Source organism: Anas acuta, chromosome 1 (genome assembly GCF_963932015.1).
Source record: "Anas acuta chromosome 1, bAnaAcu1.1, whole genome shotgun sequence".
Taxonomy (NCBI): Eukaryota; Metazoa; Chordata; class Aves; order Anseriformes; family Anatidae; genus Anas; species Anas acuta.
The window spans coordinates 124,418,484-124,439,644 of NC_088979.1; the positions used below are offsets into that span (position 1 = coordinate 124,418,484).

Consider the following 21,161-nt stretch of genomic DNA (forward strand, 5'->3'; position numbering starts at 1 on the left):
GGAGATGTGGTAACTGCATCAGAAAAAGATTCAGTAGGAAGAGATAGTCACAGCATTATACTGATGTCTGAAAAATAAACTGAAAGTAGGAGTGAATATACACACAATGAACTAGACACAGTTGTAGAAACAGATGTTTTATTGGAACACACAGCATTCATAAAATCCAAATGCTCTGTAAAATTCGACAGACTTAAGCAGATCATTGAGTTGAAAGAGAACTGGGGGAAAAGCTGAAAAAGCTGAGCTATTTTCCTATTTTTTCACCTACAGAATTAAGTATTTTTTAGTTCTGAGTTAAAAAAAAAAAAAAAGTACTACAGTATAGAGCCCAACTCAAAATACAGATTAATATCTTTGACCATTCTGAAGCAAGTTTATTTTCTGAAATGTATCTGCCTTCCTGGAGCATTTGAGCCTTGTTTTTTTACTGTTTTTGGGGTGGGGCAGGGGGATGATTTTGCTTCTTTGGGAATTATACTAATTTTCTGAATCTTGCAACCACTGATGAAAGAGAAGTTTTGATTCCTTTGCAACTTTTTCTCTTGAAAGTTTGGAAAGCCAACCCCAAATCCATTCATGCCCATGTGTTATTTAAGAAGCTTGTGGTGCCAGCTGCTGGACCAAGTGCAGGGTTCTCGGTACCAGTTCCTGGTGAGACCTGTGTGTGGCTGAGTGGAAGTTAGTGCCAGCTACTGGAGTCTGACCAGGGGTGTAGGTGGCCTCAGCCTGTGGTGTCTGCTACTGGAGCAAGCAGGGTCCTAGCATCAGCTACAGGAGCAAGTAGGATTCTTTTACTCCCAACCCTTGGAGCAGGAGCATTGACTGTTCCCAACACCAACTACCAGAACATGAGCGAAGCAAATGCAGGGCTCCACAAAGACAGGTGGAATAGTGGTCACAGCCCTTGTGCCTGAAGCCTGAAGCCTGCTGCTGGGCAGGGTGTTGAAAGCTTGTACCTTGCCAAGACCTGGTATATGTGGGCTTTGTGTGTATTCACTACCCAACTTTAAGCTGGACGAACTAGTGAGTAGTGTGGGCTTGTGTGTGTGCCTGCAGTAATGAAATTCTATTCTAACAGCTGAAGAGAAGGAAGGGGACTTGGCTGTCTATGCTTTGTGTGAGTACTGTATGTAAGTGTTATTGAAGGCAGCACTTGGCAGGGGCAGCCTGTGAGACGAGTCATGTCCATGACCTGTCTCTGCATGGCTGTGTGTCGCTGGGATATGTACTCAGCTTTGCAACGGGGATGTGTGCTCAGGTTGAATCTGCAAGGAGAAAGCAGCAGCCACATGCCTCAGTCTGGGCAGAGTCCCTAGGCCCCCAGACAGCAGGGCGGGAGTGGTCTTGGTCTGGAGAACCTGGAAGAGGTGGCAACGTTCTTCATTTAACATACAGTTTACTGTATGGGAAGAAGAAGCTGGATATAGGGAAAGGACAGAGTTCTTCTGAAGGGGTTTATTCCCTTCCTGACAGACTTCTTCCTGGACTTCCAGGATTGGCACTCTGACAGTCCCTTCTATATGCCAACTTTAGTTTATGTTCAGGCTATTGAGTCAGACAACTTAAGGAGCGGTTTACATCCCCAAGCAAACTAAGCAAAAATAATGATCATGTTCCCATGGGAACAAGGACTGATATTATGACTATCTGTTTCCTGGGCTATATAAGAAGAATAGGGGATTTGTGTGTCCTTCCATTTGCTGTCATGACATTCATGAGTGCCAGCAAAGAGGTCAAGCACAGTTTGACTTTTAGTGGATAACTTAAAATCCCTGGACATAAAAAGCACTTCCATTAGATAACAGAATTCTATTTGACATTGGCATAGGGAAATGATAGACAAAGATTATAGAAAGTGTTATTAATTTTGTAAGGCCAAATTTGAAAGAGCTAAATTAGGAATTGATTAGGCATCTATCAGCAATTTTGACCCAAAAGACCACAAAAAAAAAAAAAAAGTGAGATTCAAGGAATGCGACATTTCTCTAAGATATCAAAAATCTTTGCAAACATGGGCTCTTTTGCTAGAGCTCAAACTTAAGGGCAAATCTATAACTAGGAGGTACTTTGTAATTCCTTGCCTACTAAAAGAACAGAATTGGTCATAAGAAAAGATGTAGATCTGGATGGTTTTGTAAATACAATAATATCTATAATTTCTTCTGTGTAAAATTTCTGACTTCTTTTTTGATAGCATGCATTGACAAATACAGATTTTCATGGTTGAAAGAAGTTCTTTTTGAAACAGACCATTGTTGTCATGGTTTGTTTTTTAACATTATTCACAAAGTTTGAATGTATTTTGTTTTCAAATATATGAGGAAATAGATGACCATGCTAATTGATTCAGCAGATTTTTTGAAGAGGAGATAATATTGTGAGGTAGTGGGAATAAATTAAACAACGTTATTTATAAATTATATAATCTTGTAGTTAAGAACTCTTTTTTCCACATTTCAAGTTTTATAAACAATCCTTTCTATGTGTGTCAATTTAACTCATAAGCAAGCTTTTGTTAGGTATATTAAGGTATAATTGATCATGATACTGCACACACAGATTTGATTTACTTGTTATCAGTAGTTACACACTCTGTACAGGCTCTGCTGCCTTCAGTAGATTTTTATTCTATTCATATATCTGATGTCTGTAACACAATCACTTTTTCTCTTTTCTTCTTTCTCTTCTAGATTGAATGTTCAAGTATATCTGACTACTCAGAAAAAATTATCAAGGCCAACCACTTGGACAACAGTAAGGAACATATAAAAATATTTTTTTAGGAGAAAGAAGAGATAATATTTTTCACTTTTTCTGTTTTGTTTATGTTGTATGCTTAATATATAAATGGTAGTTTTGTATTACGTATTTTATATATATACAAAAGAAAACAAACTCATTCTAGGCACTATAACAAAACCTCACAGGAACAGTTACTTCTACATTTACTTCTAGGCTCACAGACAACAGATGTAAGTGGGACTTACCAGCTGTTTGATTTAGCAAAGCAGTCAGAAGATTGCATACTAGAGCTGAACAAGCATCAGAATTCCATTTTCAAATGAATTCTGCCCTTTCAATTCCACCTTATCTCATAAATGGAATCAAGACATATACACATGCACTTTCATAAACTGAAATTTAAAAGATGTTATGAATAAAAAGTATTCCAAATTAATACAGATTTATCAGAGTTACTTCTGACTTACAAAACAGATATTTAAAAGAAAAAAAAATAATTGAAATACACAAACACAAATCAAAATGATCAAATCTCATATTAATGGTATCAATGAAATTTTTTCTTTCTTGAAAGGAACCTGTTGAAATTCCCAGAGATGTGGAAATATTTCAATTTTTAAAAAATATTAAAATGTCCCCCAACCTATTGAAAACTCTGAGCAAAAAAATCTCCAACCAGCTCTAGTTCATATCTTCAGTTCTCCAAATCACAACACACAAGATCTCTTTGTAAGAACCTGAAGAAATCTGGCTTTTTTAACTGAGGTTATGACACAGTTCTTGTTTAAAGGATTTTTTGGGAGAAGCTTGTCTTTTCTTCAGAGCAAAGCAGGTTACAACTAGCTGGGCTGTTTTAGATTTGCCCTAATTTTTAATGCTATCACTGCCAGTTTCTGACTAACAAGTAGCTAGGGGAGGAGAGGTTCTCATGTATCATGTGTATTCAAATGGTGTGGAAAAAAAAATATATATATAATAAAAAATAATAAAAAAAGAATATCGCAGTGACATGGTACATAATAAGGCAGACAGTGTATGTAGCAGCTGGCTCACAAAAAGAAGGATGCAAAGGTCTGGAAAATGCTCTCCTCCACAATGGGGAGAAGGCACTGAAACAACGTCAAACACCAGCTTGATTAGTCTGCATCTGTAGTGCAGAGCATATTCCAGCTGGAGTGGAGGCTGCAATCTGTCCCTAATGCTTTTCATCCACTGCTCCTTCACGGTCACTCTCCGCCCTTGGTCCAGCATGGGGTCCCTTCCACAGGAAGCAGTCCTTCCTAAACTGATCCTGCATGGGCTTCCCACAAAGAGCAGCTCTTCAAGAACTGCTCCAATATAACTCCGTAACATGGGGTGCAGTCTTTCAGAAGCAGGCTTCTCCAGCATGGGTTACGCATGGGCAGCAGCTCCCACCAGATAACCTGCTCCTGCATGGGTTTCTCACCATAGGCATCAGTTCCAGCCTGGAGTCTGCTGCTGCAGGGGCTGTCCATGGGCTGCAGACTCCTTCAGGCCTGCTCCACCTGCTCCACCGTGGGCTGGTCCACATGTGGACTGCAGCATGGAAATCTGCTCTGCCACAGTACACCATGGGTTGCAGGGGGACAGCCTGCTTCACCATGGGACTCTCCACAGGCCACGGGAACTTCTGCTCTGTTGCCTGGAGCAACTCCTCCATCTCCTTCTGCACTGACCTTGGAGTCTGCAGGGTTATTTCTCACTCCTCTCTCCCAGCTGCTGTCCTGCAGCAGCTTTTTCCCTTTCTTAAATCTGCTCTCACAGAGGTGTAACCAGTGTCTCTCATTGGCTCGGCTCTGGCCAGCAGCAGGTCCCTTTTGGAGCTGGCTGGAACAGGCTGTTATCTAGCATGGGGCGGGTTCTGGACTCTTTTTACAGCAGCCACCTTTGTAGTCCCCTTGCTATCAAACCCTTGCCACATAAACCAGCATACCATAAATTAATTCGTGTTAGTTTAGATTTCCAGCACCAGGAATTGCACATGAAGGGACATAGTAATGGAATACATAGTATAGAAGTTCACCATGACAGTTTTGAATTCTTAACAATTCAGACAGAATTGTCAGTCTAGAAATAATTGATCTCAATGTGCACATAAACATATATATTCATAAAACATTCTTGTTTTGCTGATTCTCTACAAGAGTTGTGCATATATTCAAACAGTGAGTTTTCAAAAGAAAAAAATAAAAGTTTCTTGGTGCTTGGAGCAGGACCTTAGGGAAAATCCATTCTGAGAAGAAATGGAATTTTTGAAAATCTAACCTATGGTACAATTGACTTTTCAGATCTCTTCAGCACTTCAGTTATTTAATTCTGACTTCAGAAGATTGGGTCAAATATATTTTTAGTTTTATTTCTGAAGAACAGATGACCAACATAAACTTCCTCTGTGGGAAAAGCATGAATGGACAATGTTCCAATTCACAAGAAGACACATCTGAAATTTAGTGATAGATCCAGACCTAATATAATTTCTGACTCTGTAATTCTCCCTTACAAAGTATTTGGTTTGATTTTCTGTAGCATAGATAGACTGATCCCAAGAATCAGTGTTGTCAGTCAGTCTGAAACTATTATAAAACAGCTGAATCTCTCTTTGCCGATGTAATTGTTTCTATACAGTCCAAAGTTGTAAGGCTATAATGAAAGGAGAAACACCTCAGCTCACCTATGTTTAAAGGAAGAAGTCCTCCATCCCCTACTCCCCTTTCCTTCCTACGCTTACTTGTGGCTTACATTATGCTGGCACTGTCATCTAGTAGACCACTCCATTGTCAGATTCAGCTCTCTGGTTTAGTGAGTTTAATTGGTTCCAAGAAGGGTCCAGTGTGCTCCAGAGGTTTCACATGACATTTATCTCTGCTTCTTTGTCCATACTTTTTCCAGGCACTCTTCCTCATTTAAACAGCAGCAAGTCCTTGAAAGTGTGAATAAAGAAGCAGAGACTACTTTCCTGTGGCAGGACACTGGCTGATTTACACATTTTACACTGACACACATTCACATTCATGTTAATGTTAGCAGGTACTGACCCAAAGGATATTATTGCTCATGGCATATTATTGCTTTTTTTTTGTTGATAAAAAATGCAGAGTCAGCAAAAGGGGCTGAAACAAGAAAAAAAAAACATGCTGTTTCCAGAACAGATGCAGTACAGCTAGGGACAGCACAATTTGTTTCCACATGGTGCTTTATGATGATTCACTGAAGTAAAGTGAGGTGGAAGGAACTGGTCTTGCTGCTGCTCACACTGTGGCGGTTCTAGGCATGAACAGATGGCTTCAAAGTCTGCAGGTGTGTCACGCTGACAGCTGTTAGCAGTACTAAAATTGATTCCAAAATAATTCTTTTGGGAGAAAAGAGAACTAAAGAGAATGGCTGACCCTTATAAACATAAAGAGTATCCAATACAACAGATGAACTGTTGAACTACTAACTGCAAAAGGAAGGAGTTTAGAGAATGGAAATGAGAATAGTGTTCTTTTACAGTCTGAAAAAGAACAGAAAAAATAGTCCTCTCATCAGCTGATACTTTGTGTTACCAGTCTGAATCAGAATTTCCCAACTTCTTAGAGGGCTATTTTGGATTAAAAGTTTGTTTGCAAATAAAGTAGCCACATATGGTTAGAGTAATACTAATACTGCATGTATTTTGGCAAAATGAAACCTAATTTTTTCCTCAGCTATGTTCTAAAAATCACTCGGCCCACACTCCCACGGTCAAACAACTAACCTAGTTCTAGCTAAATGAAAGTATCTTCATATAGCTCAAATTGAATGTTGAGCACTTTCAGCAATAAAAATTTCCATCAATAGAAATTACCAGTTATTAAGTGTTATACAGTCATTCTGTCCAATAGTAAGTGAAAGTAAAATTTTCACTTCACATTTTTATTTCTGGATTTAAAGCACAACAGTTACTTTGTGAAGGAAGAATATAACACCATGAGATCTTGTTCACTGCAACAAACAACATAAATAGCTGATGAACACAAGCTGAATTTTTTTTTTTTCTAGAGAATGTGGAATAAATTTGAAAATATTTTGAAATATATCCAAAAATTTCAAGAATGATTGGGGAATTGTTATAAGTGAACTGCATATAGACCAGCATTTAATTTTCCTTTAAGTAAAATATCTGCTATTATAAAGTAATTCTGTTAATAGACTGTTGATCTACTTTTGCAACATTCCCACTCTACTGTAAGTAGTTTACAGTATTGCCTTTAATTTAATGAGCTGTGTTGTATATTGTCTCTGAGGATCTGATATTATGTTACATCAAACTTCTGTCAAGCTTTTTGAATTCCTTGAAACTCGTATGTTGACAGAACATCTGACAGCAATGTTTTATAGAAGTTCCATTAGGAAACTGTGGAAAGCCATCCATGTCTAACCTGGAGAGAAGATTCAGACTGAGAACACCCGTATGTTATAAAAGATGAAATAATGAAGCAGAGAGGAAGGAAAAACATTTTTAATTACAGAAACATGTTTGTACAAATTTTCTTTTTTGCGTACTGTCAGGCTGAATTTGACTTTTCTCTGTTGAGTCAGCCCCCAGAATTCATGTAATAAGCCTCAGTTCTCTCATTATGAAGCCAATGTAACATCTGAAAAGCAGATGAGAATTACGTTCTAGTTCCATAAATCTCTAATATCTGAACAATAAGATCATGAATGTGTAACCCTACAAGAATGTTTAAAGGATCCTAGGTGGATTTTTTGCATTACATAGTTAGTAATCTAGAAATCTACTAAATTCCATAGGGCATGTAAAATGAGAACATGCAGGTAAACCAGGTAAGGCCTCATTTTTCTGTTGTTTTTGATCTATGGGCTTTTTTTCCTTTTCTTCTTATACTGATGCTAAAACTTGTGTTTATTGTACTTGCTGCAGAGAGCTTTAGTGTGTAAGTCCTTTGAGTCACATGAGGTCACCCCTAATCTACAGGCATTCAAGAAGAGAATGATTTTGAAAAGGTCAACCTGTCATTCACCAGCAAGAAAGTCAGGTGTTTTATTATGTGAAACATATTTCTTTGGATTCTTTTTTCAGTAATCACAATATTTAAAGGTAAAGTGGAAGAAGTTGAATTACCTGTGGATAAAGTAGACATCATCATCAGCGAGTGGATGGGTTACTGTCTTTTCTATGAGTCAATGTTAAACACAGTCATCTTCGCACGAGACAAGTGGCTGGTAGGTGCTTTGCATGTTATGCTCCTTTCTGGAACAATCAGCACTTATTTTCTGACTACGGGCCTTCCTCTGCTACTGTCCCCATAACAAGAGACAGTTATATCTCCAAATGCAATTTCCTAGGCTTTAACAAAGAGGTTAACAAAGGGAATCTCAGTTAAAAAGATTTGTTTTTGATTGACTGCTGATGTAATTCATATAGACACTACCTAATGACATTGCCACAGGCTGCAAGAATTGCTGAGATTAAAGCTGATGTGACAAACTGAAGGAAAACAGTAAAGGCATGCAAGGGGTGCTTGTCTGTTTTTCGTATGTGCAGTTCAAAATGTGATGTCTTTGTCAGGTGAATAGATTACGAGATCCATTTCCCCACAATTCATCAACAGAAACCAGGAGGGCTAATGTTTCCAGACCGAGCTGCTTTGTACGTGGTAGCAATTGAAGACAGACAGTATAAGGACTTCAAAATTCACTGTGAGTACATGCTTAACAATAAAGACTTTTTACTGTTATTTCACTGAAATATTTGACGTACAGTGGCCTGATTTAATCAGCAGGGCTGCTCTCAATGAGTGCTTCTCCCAGTCTATGCTACTGTCTGGGATTGCTCCAACCCAGGTGCAGCACCTTGGACTTCTTGAACTGCATGTCTTCAGGGCCCATAGACTTGTACTTGTTAAGTTGCGTCAAGAGGTCCTGAACTTGCTCTTTGCTTACCGTGGGAGGGACTCTGCTCCCCCAGCCCCTGCCTAGAGGTTCAGGGACTTGAGAGATGTGGGAAGCCTGACCACTAGTTAAGACTGAGGCAAAGAAGTTGTTAAGTACCTCTGCCTTTTCTACATCTGTCATTAGCAGATCTCTGTCTTCATTTGCAGAGGTGATATGTTCCATCAGTGTGATTTGTCCTACCACATTTCCATGATAGCAATCCAATCACAGCTTTCTAATTGCACCATGGCTTCCAACTCCTCCTGCTTATTTTCCCATACTGTGTGCATTGGTGTAGAGGCACTTCAGATGGTCTATGGGCTGCGTTGCCTTTCAGAGAGGACCTTCCTAAAAAATGGTTTGGATAGTATGAGCAAATTCTACATAGTTTCAGTTTTCCGTTTTTCTTTGGCTTTTATTTATTTACTTTTTAGAGTGGGTCAATTTCACATAATGGCATTTTCTGTTATGGAAAAAAAAAAAAATCACAAAAACGCCTAAGCAGCTTTATTAAGAATACAAACATCAGAAACATTTGTGGTCCCGCCAACCTGCAGATAAAAATGCCTAACTCTGCATTCTTTTCCACTTAAAAGCCTGTCAGAAAAAGAAGTTTACTGTTTCTCTAATCAAATTCAGTTGCAATAGGCAGAATTGCCAATGCATATGCCAAAGCTACCTTGGGTCAAAAGCAATCCCAGTGTAGTAGGCTGGTAAAAAAAAGGTCTCTGTAAGTGCAAGAGAAAGTTATATCAACTCCTCAAGTACAGCCTAGATTTTTTCTCTTCACTTTTGTGGTGACCTTGACAGCTAAATTCATTACAAAATTTATAGATTCAGAAGGATGTTTATGGCATCCATTCTGTAAAAGAATCAAAGCCACAGGATTAAAAATTCCCTTTTTCATCTCTATTTTGAACTCATTCTTTTCTAGGCCTTGAACCTTTTTCTTTTCTCACAGACAATGCACCTGTTTTTAACTCTTTTTTTCCCCATAATTTAAAAAAGCTTCAGGCTTTTTTTTTTTTTTTTTAAATTTTATTTTCTTCTAAGATATTCTTTTCTGGTTTCGCCTGATTGGTCCTCTCTTTTTATATCTCCATTGTTTACTCTGTATTCAGTTATTTCTGTATCTCTACCTATCTGCATTGCTGCCTTGTTTTTGTTTCTCTTTTTGGTTTGTAACTCCTTGATGGTTATCTCCTTACATTTAATTTTTTCCTCTCTTAAGATGGGAGACAGAGTCTTGTATTCACAAGAGAGGCAGGGCTGAATATTTCAACGTGCACTCAGAAAACATCAAATTAATTCTGATTTCCCAAAATCTTAATACCACAGAAGGCTACTGTATTCAATTTGATTTCCTGCAAAATGTAAAACAGAATTTTATCTTGTAACTTCTTTGATACATTTCTAGTATAGATTGTGGTATATATTTAAAGGCATCCTATCTAGGCTGAAGTACATCAAGTGATGGAGACATCAAGTCTGTTAATGAACTTTTTCTTCAGGGTTTCCTACTTAATCTTCTCTAAGTAAACACATAAAAACAAATGGCTTCTATAAATGTAATCTGAAGTTCCCATATAGTTACAGTACCAGAAACTAACATGACCTCCAACCCCCCGTGAAATGCTGAGAAACTAACAGCCCAACAAAAAGGTAATGTATCAGAGAATTATTCATGTCCCATTTAGCTCCCATTTAGAACCACACAGATTTTTTTGCTCATACTTCATTTTTACACATAGCCCACTAGGAACACTGGTAGCATAAATGCTATGTTCTGAGGATAAAAGAAAAAAAAAAAAAAAAAAAAGACATTTCAAACTTGCATACTTTACTTGTTTTCAAACATTTTTTTAAATGTTCACTGAATTTTTCTAGCTGGCCTTCTGCTTGGTACAGGCTGTATGCCACAACAACTTTGTGACTTTCTTTTCAGCCTTTCAAATGGATTGCTGAATGGAACTTGATTCAGATGATTCATAAGACTAGCATTTCACTTTTTTCAGGCCTTTGTTTTCATTTTGTGAAGAGATCTTAAAAGCAGATCCACTGTACTGTTTCATAGGGTACTGTTTGTTCAAAACAAAAAAAAAAAAAACGCAAGAGGCATTTGTTGGGACAATCAGAAAAGTTCAAATACAGAAGATCAGCATGGCTGATCTGATAATTTAGTATAGAAGGAGGATATTTTTGCTTTTTGTCATAGTGTATATGCAGATTAAAGCTTGGATCCTCCAAATACTGAAACACATGTAATTCTACTCCTGTCAGTAATTTGCTTCATAAAATTAAAAGTTACTTAGATAATTAAAAGAGTATGCATACAAAGACCCGACCAAATAACAACCTACAAAAATAAGGAAATACTACCCAGAAGGAATAGGAAATACTTCTGAAGGCTATTCCCAAGTCTCAACCTGACATACTATATTATGTGACTTTGGGCAAAACTCTCAGGTATCCAAAACTCTGAAAATCATCAACAAATCTCATATAACAGAGCATAGGGAGGATACACAAAACCAAAGGCCACTTATTTAAACATATACATTGAAAGTTATTTTGCCATGACTGCTTTATCTATAAAATATGATATAGATTACTGTGGCAGCAAGCAAAGAGTTAATGAGGAAAACTGAAAATTAGTTGATCATACAAATAATTTTGAAGGAAATATGCTTTGAGAAACAAAAAAAAATATTTTGATTATTACTGCTGATCTTTGACACATCTATTTACATTGACAGGGTGGGAGAATGTGTACGGCTTTGACATGACCTGTATTAGGGATGTTGCCATGAAGGAACCTCTGGTGGACATAGTAGATCCAAAGCAAGTGGTGACCAATGCCTGTTTAATAAAGGTTTGGTAATTCCAAATACACCTAATTATGAATGTTTATACCTAACTGTAGAATTCTTTGGAGACCTGCTGCTTTTGCTTTATTAATATTTTTGTATGCTTTTAACCAGCTACAGAAGCAACAATCATAGAATTCTATCACAGTAAGAGGGAAAACTGTACAAAGTTTTAAATTAGTACTGGTATGTTGCACATGCTTAGCTGTCCACTGAGCAGAACAAGAATATTAATATATAGATTCCTTACGGAATACCCAAAAGTGAGACGCTTCTTTTGACTCTGTACTTATCTGGCTACTTCTATAAGGGGATGTCAAGCTCTAACTTAAGACATTTATAATAATACATGTCCAAACACTGGATAAATAGAGACATGGTATTTTTAGATACAAATTTTAATTGCCTTACCTTGTAAACAAAGGTTGAAAATTACTGATAGCAAGGTGCTGAGAAGGGGTATTTTAATTGTCTGGAGTAAAAAAGACTGAAGCATTGATTTCTGAATTGGTCAAATTCAGAAATATGGTGAAATAACACTATGTTATATACATGTTATATATGGTGAAATAACACTCTGGTGAAATAACACTAGTTTATTCCAGAATATGAGATCAGAATTGGAACCTAGTTTTTGTGCAAATTTCTAATTTTTAGTCTTATCCATAATGTTACTGTGCTCTTCCAGCCCCAGCACCTGCAGCCAGGGATTAACTTGTCCCCTGTTCTACATATAAGACAGAATGGTCACTACTCTCTGTTCGCAAGACCACGTTAAGAAATGGTGGCCTACAGGAACACAAAGCTCTAATATTCCTCCCATGTGTAGGAGTCCTCCTTATGTGGGACTAGTCACGTGAATAAAGCTGTCTGCTTCAATAGCAGTGGCAGGATCAGTTACATGAAGCCAAAAGTTTGCTCATTTATCCCAAAGATTCAGTTCCATTTTGTTCTTTTTTTTTCTTTTTTTCTTTTGCCAATAATAAACACAATATTAAGTTTCCCTATACACAAGAAAGAAAGACATACCTGTTGTTTGTAGAACCTTTACTGAAACCAGCAAAAAGGAATAGAAAATAGAAACTCTTTGTGAACACATATGTGTTAAAGGAAGCACAGGATAGTTGTGTCTAAAAACAGCCCAAACCAGAAAATAAGTAATTGTTTAGATTCCATAAAATATCTCTGGAGAGTGAGAGATCAGGTGGCAAAACTGACTGGCTTCTCTGGTAATAAAAATTTTAAAAGATGCATGCTCATTTGAGAATAAACAAAGCAATAATGTTTAATTGTTCAAGTGTTTTATTATGGCATTTCAAGATAGCATGGCTGATTCACAAAGGGTTTTTTTAGGGGTCAATTCAACCTACCTGCTTTAACAGCTAACTTAGGGTACCTACCAGATGAACCTAGGTTCCCTGTACATCAGTCAGTAGATGGACTAGTTGCTAGATGCATTCTTAATGGACCAGCCAGAGCCCTGTTCTGCAGTTATTTCAATTCTCAGTTTAGATGCTCTGATTTGTTCTACAAAACCAGCAAAAGAAAGCAACCTTTGTGTGCTATGTAGCCATGACACTAACCTAGAATGCTGGACATTAGTAAAATTTCCTTGTTTGTACTCTTCAGGAATGAGATGTAACCTGAGTCTTGAACCCCTCAAGGAACTCTCTAACTGCAGGTGCACTGGTGCATTGTGTGCAAGGAATACAAGCAACCTCTCTGATATGGAAGCACTTCTGCTTTGAATGATCTCTTAAATATATCCCAGGGGCACAGGAATTTTCCTGAAGGCCTCTCTTCAAATTCTGGACAGGGAATCTGGCAGGGAGGACAGTGAGATCAAAGCATCTTCAGGGACAGGTAACCAGAGTCAATAAACATATCTCAGGAAAAGTGTACAAATGACCTTCTTATGGCCTACTACTTTCAGTAACATTGCCTGAAAAAATAGTAGTTTGTTTCAAATTCAGTATAACAGTTGTGTTCTCTTCTCTGATCCCATTGCACATTACAGAAATACACCTGGGTTTGCGTTGACTCAAAACTTTTTTCTATTCATTAATTTTGATTTGATGTCAGTACCAGAGACTACAATAACAATAACTCAATTGGCTGTACAGCTATAGAAAACCCGCAATTTGAGTGACAGAAACTCAGAACCATACAAGAACAAAAAATACGCCAAATCCAGTTTATAATAAAAAAATACTGTTGGAAAACACTTCTGAATCTCCTCCACTGTCTAGCCACAAAGAACAAAAAACAATCTTCCTATATTCTCCCATTTGTCCCACACATTCCAGGAATAGTTTAAAGCCCCTGCAGGTCACAACAGCAATTTAAGATTACACAGTTTAATGTTATTTAAAACATGAACCACCTTTCTGAAAAGAAAAAAGAAAAGAAAAGAAAAGAAAAGAAAAGAAAAGAAAAGAAAAGAAAAGAAAAGAAAAGAAAAGAAAAGAAAAGAAAAGAAAAGAAAAGAAAAGAAAAGAAAAGAAAAGAAAAGAAAAGAAAAGAAAAGAAAAGAAAAGAAAAGAGGAAAAAGAGGAAAAAGAGGAAAAAGAGGAAAAAGAGGAAAAAGAGGAAAAAGAGGAAAAAGAGGAAAAAGAGGAAAAAGAGGAAAAAGAGGAAAAAGAGGAAAAAGAGGAAAAAGAAAAAAGGGGAGAAGAGGGGGCAGGGGGAAAGAAAATTGTGTGGGGGGAGAAAGGTGTGTGTGGGAGGGAGAAAGGTGTAAAGGGGAGGAGGAAGTGTGTGGGGAGGAAAGGTGTAGGGGGGGAGAAAGGTGTTTTTTTGGGGGGTGAAAGGTGGGAGGTGAAAAAGGGGGGAGAAAGAAGGGGGGAGAAAGGTGGAAAAAAGTAATGATTTTTAATACACATTCTTGTTTATCAGAGAAAAAAATGCATAATTGCAAAGCAAAACCAACCTATATGCTCAAATATCCAATACATTGAGACATTTCCACTATTTTGGAAATATCTTGATTCACCTATATGGAGCCTAATTTCAAAGGACCTGCAGTATTTTCTGCAAAAATCTACCTTTGCTCAGAGAGACATCCAGCCACACAGGTGAGGCAATTGTCTGTGAACTCCAATGACTCTTATGTCCTTCTCCCACCATAATCTTGACCCATGAGGTTTAGATTAAGGCATTTTCCTCTTCACACTCTGAGACTTTCCTCTTGCTTCACTGCAACTTGAGAGAGCTCCCTTATCACATTCCTTTCTTCCAGCTTCTCCTGAAATAAAGCAATAAGTACCTATGCCATCTACTTCTCACCTTTCTTTCTCGGTTATTTTGACTACTTCCTAGTCTTCAAACAATCTTTTTTTCTTCTCCATTCTTTTCTCCACATCAAAATGTCTCTTGCCCCCACTAAATAACTTTCCCTGTCACTCTTTCCTCTCCAACTATCCTCCCCACAGTCTTTCAGCATCTTCAGTTTTAACTCTGCCTATGCCTCCCTTCATCCCCTTGCCTCCCCCCCCCTCCCCCTCCCCCCCCCCCCCCCCCAAAAAAAAAACCAACCTATTAACTTTGGGATTTCATCCTGTACAAACAGGAAAAGCTTTCATAAGGCAGGAGTCCAAGGCCTCTGCTGTCTTAAAAACCCCAGCTACACTTGCTCCCCCATTATTTTGTTTAATAGAAACTAGCATATGCTGTGATACCTAGTGAAAACAAAATAATCCTTTATAATCAAATCTTCCTTTCATAGCCCATCTCAAATACACAGAAGTTAGTGTTGTTTGTTCTCTTCCCACATTAATACTGCACTCCCTAATAAATAAATAAATAAATAAATAAATAAATACTTTCTTTTTTCTTTAGCAACTAATTTTACTAATTTTTTTCTCAGCCTTCAATTCTCAGCCTTCAAATCAATCCATTTCTGAAGCTGACAATATTGTTTCTACCAATGCTGCCTGTCCCCCAGTTCTACATCAGTACAGCATCTTTACCTACCATGAATAACACTGTCTTCACAGTCACACCATATGTGTGGGTGACCATTTGACCCTCGTCCAAACCAATAGAAGAAAAAAGAAAGGAGAGGAAGAAAAAAAAAACAAAACAAAAAGCAATCAACCCTTTTTTCCCCTTCCCCAATCATAGTCCTTATAGAAGTAGAAAAAGAGGCACTGAGGTTTGAATGCTTATCTGATCTTGTTGCCCGCACAATCCTAGCTAAGTAAGTGTAGCATACCCTAGATGCTACCTTAATTAAGTGAGAAAATGGGTCAATCAGCAAGTCAGCATTTTTCCCATCAGTAGACACAATTATGAGCCATTTCTCCCATCAATTATGTTTCCTTCAGCTAGAAATGATAGCATTCAAACATCATAGCTGTCTACACCTCATCTGAACTTCTCTGTAATCACCCCTGTGATACTAAACTATATTCTATACATCATTTGCTCAGTCCTAAAACAATTATTCTCACACAGCCCAAGAACTAAATTTTTGCAGTTTATAAAAACTTAGTCTCTATCAGTCCCTCTGCAGCAACGTAGTACAGGATGCCTCACGGTCTTTCATGCAGCATCAGCCACAGCATGGACATACTTATTTAGCTGATGTTTCTGACACTTTTGTCATTGCTCAGCTTAACACTTTTTTTTTTTTAATATAATTAGGAGCTATATTTTGATGAGATCCCTGCTTAACTATGACCATTTTGTTGCTTTTTCAGTAAGTTATTTAAAAAGAAATGTGGTAAATCATGACTTTTCTCCTTATTTTATACAAAGGTAGATTTATTCTCTAGACTGTTAGCTGTAATCAAGCAACGTTCAATGAACAGTGATATTTAATATCAGAATATATAGTTGACAGAGTAAGATTCAAAGGGATCACCAAACCAGGGATCAGACCAGGTTCAAAACTGAAATTCTTATTTCTGTTATGCTTTTTTCAAATTTACCTTCTTGTGTGTGTGAGGAAGAACATTTGAAGGCTAGCCCAGCTCTAAATGACCACTTACAAGCGTGGATCAGTCATAAGCTGTAGTGATTCACAGTGCCAATGCAATGTAATAGAATCACTTTCATTACAGTTAAGTTATTCTTGAGCAGTATTGCGAATTAGATAGACCAAAACTATAGCTTTCTTAAATCATTTCACTATAAGTTTTTAGATTTTCAGAAAGGCATGATACGTGACCCATGCAAAGGGCTCAGTAACTGAGATACAGTTGAATCTTTTGATGTCTATTTTTGCAGACTTCTCTTAGATTATAGAATGTAATCACAAAAGATCCCTCTATTCTGCATGGATATTCCAGTTCCTACTCTGCATTACTGCAGTGTATGTCTGAAGTAATGCTGGTGAGATCAATGATATGATTCATAGTGTTGGTCCTCCATGTTAGTGGAATAGAGGAAATTTGGATTTCTGCTTACAAAACTTTTATTTCTCTGTCAGCATGGACAGTTTTTTTTGTTAAAACTGATTCTCCTGATAATAGAGAGCAAAACAATTTGAGCGTCTCCTGCCAAATAAGTTCTGACAAGTACAGCAAGGATAGTGAAGCCAAATATGCTTAGAATACCAGAAAGTATGGTGATAGGAAAGATTTCCCATAGCATTCAAATATAATAGATAGCATTTCAGACATAGCATCCTCCCTATCATGAGTACCAGTCTTGTTAGTATTGCAGATGAAAGCAATACCTAGCTGAGAAAATCAGATCAGTCTAAAAAAACTCAGTTTAAACCTTGAACAGTGAGATTTGAATTATCAATAAAAATAAGCAGTCTTGTAGACTCATTGTTGCTCCCAACTACTGCAATCAAGCCGTAATATAATTTACATGATTTCCATCTGTATAGTTGAAGAGTAACATCCCTGTGCCTGCTATTTAGCATCCACTACCTGACACAGGATTAGAAAGCATAATCAGCAAAAAGCAGACCCCTGTTTTTCCTCAAATGTTTTGACTGCTTAACATCACCTAGTCAAAGCATATTCCCTTCCAGAGCTGCTCAAACAAATCAGAAGTTTATTCTTATGAAAAACAAAAATAAAAACAATTCTGCCATCTTTCCTCATGCTGACAGTCCCTGGCGATGAAAAGTCTTAGAGCTGGGACATATATCTCCATTTCAACATCCACTGTGCCTCTATTTGTCAAAGCACACTTGTACCTTGATTTCCTCCAGCTCTTGCAGCTCCTTCCTGCCATTCCCAAGGGCACACTTCTGTGACTGACCTCATACTGTCAACTCAGTCAGGTAACTGGATCATTTACTGATGATTTGATATATTCAAATGTACTGCAGATTTCTTACAGTGTAAAGGGCTGACAGTTGTCTTTGTTACTGACTATTAAATGAAATGATTAAATACATACTTAACACTTAAAGTCACAGACATCTGCGTATAAATGTGTTGTTTTTTTTTTTCATTCTCTTCAGGAAGTAGACATCTATACAGTGAAGACTGAAGAACTGGCATTTACTTCTGCATTCTGCCTCCAAATTCAGCGTAATGATTACATTCATGCCTTGGTCACCTATTTTAATATTGAATTTACAAAGTGTCACAAGAAGATGGGATTTTCTACAGGTATTCTGCGCTTCTTTTTGTTTCATTTCTATATTGGTGTGTCAGTACTGCTGGTACATGACAGTTTACTATACCACTAAGTTTTCATTTCAGTGATAAAAATTTTTGTCACTGGAAGAGGTCAGCAGGATGGGGAAAGGCAACTGCATGTAAGAACTCTGCAAAAGCAGTGGCAGTATTTTAAAATGGCTACCAAGCTTAGAGCTCAGAAGGAATCAGTCAGGAGCTTGTGCCTCTTACCAGTTCTATCTTAATACTGTGTCAAGTTTCTCAGATTAAATATGGGATTGTTGCCTCTGTAAGATGGAAAGCTCAGTTTCCATGTAACTATAAACTCAACAAATGTTTCTTGCTTTTCTGAGTCTAGAACAGTATCATATTTTTTTTTTTCCAAAATATAACCACACATATACTGCTTATGTAAATCATCTCTAACAACCCATCTGCAAAATTCTAACTTACCTTGATGAGCAGATACTTAAAAGAATAACTCCATTCCTATGAGGAATGTTTTGCCAGACCAAATAAACCAGCTGGTGTTTCAAGAAATGTAAAAACCTCATAACTGGTTTAATGACAAGAATAACAAAATATTGTTGCTGCTGGTTGTTCCTGCCATTATTGCACAACTCAAAGTAGTGTAAATGGAACCTGATGTAAGTTAAATATTTTGGAAAATATATTTTTTTTTCCTCTCACAGCTCTTAGCTCTTCACTGAGAATCAAAACTTGAAGTACTTTGATAAAATGTTTACTTATATTTTATTCTAGAAGTATAACCTTATGGATAATATTATTTGATACCTCATATTCTTATGTTTTTTCAGTAAACACGTTTCCCTGGTCTGTAAAGATTTTACACTACTGTACTTCCCACACCATGATAGGTGTCAGTAACCAATGACAGGCAGAAATTACCAGTGCAAGTTCACTAGGGACTACTCAAACATCTGAATTTAAATCAGAAATTAAAACAAATAAGTAAATCAAAATAAGTAAAACGAAAACCTGAAAGAGGGGCAAAGGAAATTGGCACCATTACATTAAAGTTTACAGGTATAGCATGTACAGGAATAAACAAATTCCTGACGAGCCAGTCTTACACAACAGGAAAAAGTCTCTGAGATAAGTATCTAAAATGCCCAAGGCAGAATAAAAATATCTCCCGAGAATATACTACTCTAGAATAATCCATTAATAAGCAAAAGGGAAACATTGGATACATCATTTAAAATACACTTGCAATAAGCATTCCAAAAGGAGTCCTGTCACAAGCAGGTGTTGGTTGCAGCTTTACATAAATTTTGTCGGAATGGAATTGATATTGGAGCCAACTATATGCAGTATCATCTAGATTCTCCTATTCTCAAACTAGAGAAAAGGCAGTTCATCTCACCTGTTTTAGGAGAAGATGACCTTTCTTTGTAAGCAGCAACCTCTTTCCAGTAGCTGAGATGATGGTTTAGTTTTGTCACCTCTCTTTGAGATGAATTTCATTTCTGCAGTGTACCATTCTGAGAACAGGTGAGAGTTCTAAATTTTGGATAACCTCTGCCTCAGCTCTCTCTAGCTTGAAAGGGCAGGCTTTTCCAAACAGCAAGTAGGGCAATAGTGAAGGTCCAGGTTTGAAGTAGGATTGCAAAGTGTGTGCTGTTGTCCTCAGGATCTATAACATATTTAGTTTTCTCCCAATGATAAGGAGCAGCACTGAGATTTTGAGGGAAAAGAAATATAAATACAAAATAGTTGTCTAGTGCATGCTCAGGCCTGAAGACAGACATAAAATGAATACAAACCCAAAGTAAGTATTGATTTCTAAAGACACAGTTAAACTAATTAATTGAAATATTTGTGCAAAGGAACCCCAGATTTAACCAAGACAGACACTTGGCAGAATTTTTTACTTATAAAATTAAAGGGCATAAAAGTGGATCTACTAAGCAAGACTGGGGGTTCATTTAGATCAGTATCCTTCTCTGGCAATCACCTATAGCATTAAAAAAAAAGTAAAAGCAGGTCAAGGTGCAAGTACCCTATCCCCAGCTGTGTTCTTCTTGAAACATCTATTTTGTGCTGTTTCAGAATCATGAGTCAAAGATTTCGTCTGTGTCATTGTGATTAACAGATTTTTATGAAGCTTTCTTCCATGGTTTTGTGTAATTATTTTTGAAATAATTTTCACTTCCGACATTCAAATAACGTAGTGGTAAAGATTTCCTTAACTTGAATACGTGTAAATTGAAATGAAAGAATCAAAAAAGTCCCTGTCATGATCAATAAGCTTCTTTGTAGACTCCTTCTTGCTGGATGAATCCATATCTGACATATTCCAGTAAAAATCATATGACAACCCACTGACAGTCAATAGAATAGTGTTGTTGTAAAGCATGATTGTTAATATATTATATGAGTTAGATCATTCTATGAGAAGGGCCTTTTTTCAATTGTTTGCAAATCTTAATTTGTTTTATAAGGTAAAAGTTCAATTTAAAGGCCAATAGTAATGCCCATATATATATATTTTAGCACCTGATGCTCCCTATACTCACTGGAAGCAAACTGTCTTCTACTTAGAGGACTATCTAACTGTGAGACGAGGAGAAGAAATATATGGAACAATATCCATGAAACCAAATGCAAAAAATGTGGTAAGTCAGCACCACTGCTTCTAATTCCAACTCTACTGATGACAAATATTAATCAATAGTAAATAAAATACATGTAAGTAAAACAATGAGCATGCTAAAGGCTCTAAATTCATGTTTATTAGTAAGACCTGTAGTCATAGCTTCATCAAAGCTTGTGACAGCAATGATAATGCAGTGTTAACATCGCAGAAGACAGCTTGCAAACAAGGAAGAAGAAATGGTCCAGATACATCACCAAGTCAGCTGCCCTCTGCAACCAGATTGGCTCATATTTTGTGACAAAAGCAGGCAAGGATCTTTTCATATTGTCACTAAAATCAATGGTAAGACCCCCCTGCCAAAGATAGGGTGATCAAGCATAAACTCCACACCTATGACCACATTTTCCA

At 37.1% G+C, this 21,161-nt stretch overlaps 1 protein-coding gene across 2 annotated transcripts in view; it reads left to right on the forward strand.

The window, feature by feature from the left end:
* PRMT8 (protein arginine methyltransferase 8) overlaps window positions 1-21,161 on the forward strand; it is a 66,302-nt gene that overhangs the window by 41,709 nt on the left and 3,432 nt on the right. The window contains exons 4-9 of one of the 2 annotated variants that reach the window (XM_068700500.1): window positions 2,694-2,757; window positions 7,829-7,971; window positions 8,361-8,448; window positions 11,439-11,554; window positions 14,445-14,623; window positions 17,974-18,116. In XM_068700500.1, the coding sequence (XP_068556601.1) occupies window positions 2,694-2,757; window positions 7,829-7,971; window positions 8,361-8,448; window positions 11,439-11,554; window positions 14,445-14,623; window positions 17,974-17,980 (597 nt within the window). In that variant the 3' untranslated portion in view covers window positions 17,981-18,116. Of the gene's footprint in view, window positions 1-2,693; window positions 2,758-7,828; window positions 7,972-8,360; window positions 8,449-11,438; window positions 11,555-14,444; window positions 14,624-17,973; window positions 18,125-20,650; window positions 20,773-21,161 lie in introns of those variants that run through there. The other variant, XM_068700496.1, reaches the window with a different exon arrangement.